Genomic DNA, 7,289 nt, shown 5'->3' with positions numbered 1-7,289 from the left:
AATGGGTTTCTTTTTCATACTTAGAGGAAAAACTCTGACTATATTTTAAAATTCCATACGGTAATTAAATTTGTTTGAGAACCTATAACTGCTTCGAATATAATTTCCATCTGCATATAATAAACACAACCCCAAAGCAAAATGTCCATTATTGGCCAATCTAGTAGAAGATTTCTTATGAAAAGTATAGTTTCTCCTCATTGATTGCCACCTGGAGAATTAAAAACTTTAGTCTTCTTTTTGTAAGCTCATGGCGTCATTCTCAAGAACAACAAGAACTCAAAGAAATTCAAAGCCATTCATTCTGGTGAATTGCAGCCTGTCATCAATAACTATTTATTGAATGTCCACAGGGTGCATAGGCATTGAAGTGGCAAGTGATTTATTTGCATTATTCAAAGGATTTCTAAGGGAAGTCTGAAGATTTGAAGACGTTTTTTAAAGATGCAAAGCTGTGTGTGCTACTCTAATTTAAAGTGCCCCTACACGGAATGGTTAGTATAGTCTGGGTTTGAGAACTCTAGGGATTTCAAACACCCAGAGCCGACTTTTTTAAGCGAAGACCCCATTGAGTGCCAAACTACAGATGGAGCTGGTGGTCAGAACACGGCTCCACCAGGGGCTTCTGGACAAATCAAGCCCTCCCCGGGCTGGAGCAGGGCCGATTGCGGCCGCGTCGGTCATGACCCGCCACCCCATGCCTCCCCTCCTCCCCTCCCCCATCAGCTCACACCATCTCCCAGTCTCCAAGCCCCGACCGGTTCTCGCGAGATCCGGGCAACTGAGCGCTCGGGGCCTTTTCAAATCGGGATCCGTTACCGCTTTCCCAGCCGCCGCCATTGTGGCGCTCGGAGCCCCTCAACGCAGGCGGCGCAGGCGGAGGCCGTGGCGGCGGGATGGCCGACGCCGACAAGCCCGAGGTGCTTAGGGCAGCTGGCGACGACAGCCCGCATCGGCAGCCCGCGGAGCCGCCGGGCGAGCCCCGGCGAGAACCTCACCCGCCCGAGCAGGAGAAGCAGCCGCCGCAGCACAGCAGCAGCTCCAATGGCGTTAAAATGTATTGTCTTTTCCTCCGGGGACCGGGACGAGGTGGGGGGGGGGGCGGGAAGTCGACCGGAGGTGCCCCACGCAGGGCTGAGCCTTGGGCCGTGGGCGGCGGGAGGTGCAGGTGCAGCCGGCCCTCTCCCGGACCCTCCCCGCCCGCCCCGAAGCGGGGGATCCCGGGTGTGGGCCTGGGGTCTGGCGCCCCTCCCCTGCTTCTGGCCCAAGACCGCGAGTCACCCCTTTTTCCCTGACTTCGGCTGGAAAACCTTTAAGCAGAGCTCGGCGGCCGCCACGGTTTGCAGAAAAATGGTCCCCCTTTTAAAGGCCAGTAGTTAGTGTTCATCACTAGGGAGTAACTAGGGATGACATCATCGGACATTTTCTCTTAACCGCCGAAGACGTTTGTAAAAGGAATATCCCCCCATCTCCCCGTCCTCATTCTGAGCTTTATAAGTTCACTGTTGTTTTCTAAAGTATGTATTCATTTCTTAACTGATATATAGCAAGAGGAAGTTTAGTAATATGCTGTGAGACTGAATCCATTGTTACCCTTGAACTGGTAAGAGGTACTTTAAAAAAGGAACTGTGCGTGGTGCCTTGCTCCGCCCCCCCACCAGCTCCCTCCCCATGTTTGTCAGCCACGCAGGCTATTTAAAAAAGAACTCAGTGCGGGATGGTAGGGTCTTAATTTTGGTAAAATGGTAAAATAAGATCTTTTTTAGTTGAAGAAAACCCACTACTTTTAAGATTGCAGCTGTCATCAGTACCGATAAAGAATGTAGTCGATTCGAATCCATAATAATGCTGTGCTCCCCTTTGTTCTTGTTATATGGGGGGAATATGAAGTCAGGCATTTGATTTGCACATGCCCAACTCTTTAAGCCTGAAGTTGAAAGTATGTTAATAATTTAGTGAAAACACTAAAGTGAAAGTGAACATAGTGCTTACACAAAAATAGGACAGGTAAATGTTCTTACTTTCCTTTTGTATAAGAACCTGTATAAGAACAGAACTGGACCAGTCTGTTTAAGGGTTGACTGCAGATAGATAAGGTAGGTCTCGCAGCTCTGTTATGTACTCTTGCTCTCAACTGGATTTGAATAGGATAGGCAGTATCTTCTAGGCAAAATAGAGGTGGAACCTGGTGCTCTTAGTAACTGAAGACCCAGAAAGTGAATGAAGCACTTTCTACCCTGCCTGCCAAAATGTGGGCTTTCAGGGATTTGGCATCATAAATACAAATGAAAACTAGTAGAATGATAAAAGCATTTTGTTTATACCTAAATATGGGCCTGCCACCTCCTGAACAAAAAGTACAGCCTTGAATTATGGAGAGAAGCCGTGCTATACTTGGGTATGATTAGTGTAATGGTCTTGGTACAGATAAAGCTGGTATCTAAACCTCCATTAGATCTAAAAGGCTCTAATCCCTTTTAAAGTCTCACTGGGGTTTAGCTAGACAGAAGAGGACAGAGGTGGGAAAAGAATACCTTTCACTTCTGATTGAGGAAGAGGAAAATATAAGGTGAAGCAATGTTACCAGTAAATACAAATGCAGATTCTTTTCATATTTCTTATAATTCATCTCTCTCCCTTCCTCTTTTCCCAGTTGAGTAAAGAAGCCAGTTTACTCTCAGGGGTTTCTTGTACTGCTTATTCCTTAAGAACATATAATGGTCTATCATGGGTCACTCACACTGAATAACTAGGGACATTTACCTGCATCAATCTAACATTCTTTTTTTTTTGACCCTGGGCACCAACTGGAGTAGTTTACAACCCAACACATAAACCTTGAGTTGATTCACCATATATTTTTAATGATAAGAATTCATAGAGGTGATTAAAAATTACCAAATATTGCCTTAAAATATACGTTGCTTAGAAGTGGACAGAGTGCTGTTTGTCATCAAGACTGAAATGATTTTTACTGAGGTTAATTCATAGTAATTCAGGATGGAGGCAGCTATGTCAGAGACAGCTATGTCTTACTCCTGTTTGTATTTCCCAAGTCCTTATATTTAAAAAGGCGCACTAAACATTTAAGAAATGCAGAAGTGAACTTATATGATCATGAAACTCATGTCCAGAGGATTTATTTGGCATGTTCACATCTTTTGACAAGAAATTAAAGATGTTTCCCTAGGTCTAGTCTTTTTTTAATGCCAAAATGGTAGACTAGCTCTCCTTAAGTGAATGGGAAGAAAAATAGCCGTATTGTTATAACTCTTTATTATTCATGTGTGACTAAGTAACACCTTGGAGCATTTGGAGATTCAGAGTTACATTACAATGGTTGTATAAAATATTAAGTATTGGTGCAAGGTGTAGTGTTTGAAGTGGAGTAGTATTTTTTATTATATTAGAAGTAAAAAATGGAACCGGGCTTGATTTTGGATCTCATAGCATTATGCTTTTTAAGTCACATATTGAAACTGTGTGTCCTCATTTGTTGTTGGATACTGATATTTCAGAAATTGATGTCAATTCGGGTAGACATAATTTAGTCTTAAGATAATGTTTTTGTGGCTTAGAAACATCACAGTCTTTATTTCAAGTACATTACAAGGGAGATTGCTTAGATGAATAGTTCTGGAATTATTACATGGAATTCTGGATATAGTGCCAATATTTTGATATTATGTAGTATTATTTTCCTACGAGTTTTTACATATATCTTTACTGTCTTTCCCATAGTGTATTTATGACTTGGAAATGAGTTCAGAAATTGAGTAATTATAGTTCACTTTCTTAATAATCAGACTACACCTCTAGCAACTAAACTGATCTACCTTCCATAGTAATCTTAATTTATGCGCTGTAGGTGCGCAGTTTAACAGTATCTTTAAGATGCCACTAATTGGGGAAAACTTGAAGAAATCTCTCCCTCTGGTCATCCCTTGAGTAATAAAGAACATATCCTATATAATAACTTTACCGCTTCTTAATGGAATTGTTAGATTGTTGTAAGCTTACAACATCCATGTAAGAATAAAAGAACATAGCGAGTGATTCAGAACTTTGTGCAGTTTTCACAGTTGGTTTCATCTAGGAATAAAATAGGCAGGGGAAGGTGTATTTGGATAGGGACTGTATAGTTGTCTGCTCACCTGAACAGAGACTTAGTTTATTTTTAAAAACCTTCATTGAATTCAGCCTATTATGTAAATAGGTTCTTTGGGGGATTAAAAAGAAGTGTTTGTTCTTGTATCTACTGTACTCAGAAACCAGAGAAAAGTGCTCTGTGGCTTTTTGACTGCTTGCTGCCATTTATAGGAGTGCCACTCTGTTCAGACAGGTAGGTACTTGCTAGAGTTGGACAGTTGAGAAGACCACTTCCAGGCATGCTGTTTCTGATGAGGGAAGATGTTTGATAGTGAAGGTGTCCCTGTCAAGTCTGAAGAGGTAGCAAAGCATGTTTGGCCCTAATGTGTCTTCCTTGATTTTAGCAGTTTTTCTGGCAGACAGTAGCATCATCTATGGGTTCTTAATTGACTATTCATTCAAAAATTAATATTTATCAAGCACATGTTACCACGCTAGATGCTGCTGACACCAATGCAGATAGTTTTTGTTCTCACAGAGTTTTACATACTATATTTATGGCTGCGTTGTTACCTGCTTAGAAAAACAGTGTCTGAAAACTGCACTATATTGTGGAACAAATGACTACAGTAAGAGGTGTGGGGGGGGCACTGCAATGTATAGATTCCCACAGTCGCTTGGCTCAGAAGATAATATAGAGCCTGGATTATGAAATCTGATTGGTTGTCAGAATAATCCAGAAAGCTTTAAAAGATTTAGATTCCTGGATGTCATTCCCAGAGATTTTTCTTAGTATATGTTTGTGAAAAATTGCTTTAAAATCGAAGTTTTAATTAAATAGTTTTAAATTCACTAGGGTAATTAGTGACTTAAAAGAAATCTATTGTTTCTTCTGTAAAAAAAAAAATTACTTTTGAAAAGTAAATTGCATTTTTAAAATGTATCTCCAGATTTTTATCTTTAGGGTTTGCTTTAAGTATATACTTAACATGTTATAGGTGCTTGGTGGATAGCATCATATGGTTGTAATGTGATTGCAATCTTATAAATTAAATATTTTTCCAGTTAGGACCTCATTAAAAAATAGATTTATAAAATTCTGGTTCATGTTGCATTTAAGTACTGCTTCCCTTCTCCATCCCATCCCACCATTTTAGGTGATACTACTAATAAAAACGGCATGATTCTATGAAGTACGCTATCCTAGTTTATAGGTTAAAACACAGAAAATATTGGGCATGAAAATAGGATACCTTATCATTTTTCTATGTTGACCAAATTGGGAAGAGACAAAAATTATGAGAGTCATATGGGAGTATATAGATAAAATTGTGTTTTAATTATGTTCTTAAAGCAATGGAAGAGGAAAGTTCTGGGAGGAAACCATTAACCTTTAAGAGAGAAACTTTTTCTGGGTCTCATTTTGTCAATTAATTTTTGTAGAGTTCTGAATGAGGCCCAGAAAGTTAATTCTCCATTAAAGGTGGAAGTTTTAATATACTCTAGGAATAAAATCACCCATTTTACCCTCTTGTTAGGTTCTAACAACGTTTATTAAGTAGTATGATGGGAAAAACTGGGTTTGTTTGAATGCTGCAGCTATTTAATACGGAAAAAAAGGAGGGTTGTTAAATGAAAACTTTGGTAATATGCCCAAATCGTTGCTTTGAAAAGACATGGGGTAATTTCGAAGCTAGTAGGCTGAGTCTCCAGCTGCTTTGCTGAGGTCTAACTTAGGGGAGAATTTTGTGAAGCGAAGTGATAAATATGAAATATTTATTTAACGTAGACTTACATTATGGAAGCCACTCTGAGGTTTTCTTTTTGTTGTTCTGTTTTTTGTTTTATTTTTAATTCACAGGGAGAATGATGAATCAGTCAAAGAAGAGAAATCTGAGTTAAAAGAAAAATCTACAGGAAATAAGAAAGCCAACAGATTCCATCCTTATTCAAAAGACAAGAACTCAGGCACTGGAGAAAAGAAGGGTCCAAATCGTAACAGAGTTTTTATTAGCAACATCCCATATGACATGAAATGGCAAGCCATTAAAGATCTAATGAGAGAAAAAGGTAACTATTTTAGATAAACCCATTGTTGGTAATTTTCATATAGAATGAGGAGGGAGCTAAACAAACATTTTTTTATTCCTCTTAGCCACACAGACTCAAAAAATTGATTTTTTTGACACATAAATTAATCTTTTCCTCTTCTTTCACTTGACACAATTTCATTACAAGGTAGTATGGATAAATGAAGTTTTTTTTTTTTTTTTTTTTTTTTTTGCCATTTTAGTGGGGTAGTAGCGAACCAGCATATGCATGCCACCAAGAATTTTGTTAAAGTGATTGCTTTGTCTAGTTGAAGTTTTTATAGATTTTTAAAGGCCTATTGCATTAGGTAAGCAATACATTTAGAGCGTTAACGTATGAATAATAAGGTCTGATTTTTTTTTTTCCAAAAGCTGTTTTGTTATTATCTTGGTGGAGTCTGGAATCTGGCTGTGGAATTCATTTTGTTTGCATTGTCATGAATGTCATGATGCTGTCTCTGCAGTTCTATATTAAAATTGCGTTACTGCTGTTGCAGTTTTGTTTTCAGAATAACCTGAAAACCTTCATTTTATATACATGGTTGATTTTGGGGAAAAATATTTTTAATACTTGATCTTGTAAAAGTTAGTTTTGTTATCTCTTGAAAAATTGAGTTTCAACAGTCCTGCAAACTACTTACTTGGTTTTGAGGCTGATCTCTTCTAATAAATAAAAAAAAATTTGCATTGGTGTATCTGTTGTAAGGTGACAACTATTTGATTGGTTTTATTCATTGACTTTATTTAGAAAGTGTGTGGCTTGCTGTGAAGCATGACTTGTAAATTTAGTTTACTGACGGCAAACAAGATTGAAGACATTCAGGTAGAAAGTCACCTTAAAACAGCTGTTGTGTGTAGGCGACCAAAGTTATTTGAAAAGTGCTAATGTTGATGTTTTTAATATGATAGGCTAAGGGACCATTTGTATGTATATGTGCATTTGTTCACCAACTATATCATGCTGGCCAAAATATGATCTGTAGCATGAATTAGGTTAATATGGTTGTTAGCTTTTTTAGAGAATGTGGATGATGTACATTTCTGAAAATTAGTTAAATTTACATAGCCATTGACAGGAGGTACGTTGGTCTGGTTTTGATTGTTGGTGAA

At 38.6% G+C, this 7,289-nt stretch overlaps 1 protein-coding gene across 2 annotated transcripts in view; it reads left to right on the top strand.

The window, feature by feature from the left end:
• Window positions 1-789: 789 nt before the first annotated feature.
• The window catches only part of MYEF2 (myelin expression factor 2), a 35,031-nt gene continuing 28,531 nt past the window's right edge, over window positions 790-7,289 (top strand). Inside the window, exons 1-2 of one of the 2 annotated variants that reach the window (XM_060096784.1) lie at window positions 790-1,057; window positions 5,951-6,159. In XM_060096784.1, the coding sequence (XP_059952767.1) occupies window positions 897-1,057; window positions 5,951-6,159 (370 nt within the window). In that variant the 5' untranslated portion in view covers window positions 790-896. The remainder of the gene's footprint in view (window positions 1,058-5,950; window positions 6,160-7,289) is intronic. The other variant, XM_060096782.1, reaches the window with a different exon arrangement.

The sequence above is a fragment of the Mesoplodon densirostris genome, chromosome 4 (assembly GCF_025265405.1).
Source record: "Mesoplodon densirostris isolate mMesDen1 chromosome 4, mMesDen1 primary haplotype, whole genome shotgun sequence".
Classification (NCBI taxonomy): Eukaryota; Metazoa; Chordata; class Mammalia; order Artiodactyla; family Ziphiidae; genus Mesoplodon; species Mesoplodon densirostris.
Note: the sequence above shows the minus strand (reverse complement) of the source record. Positions and strands in the feature narration are given on the sequence as shown.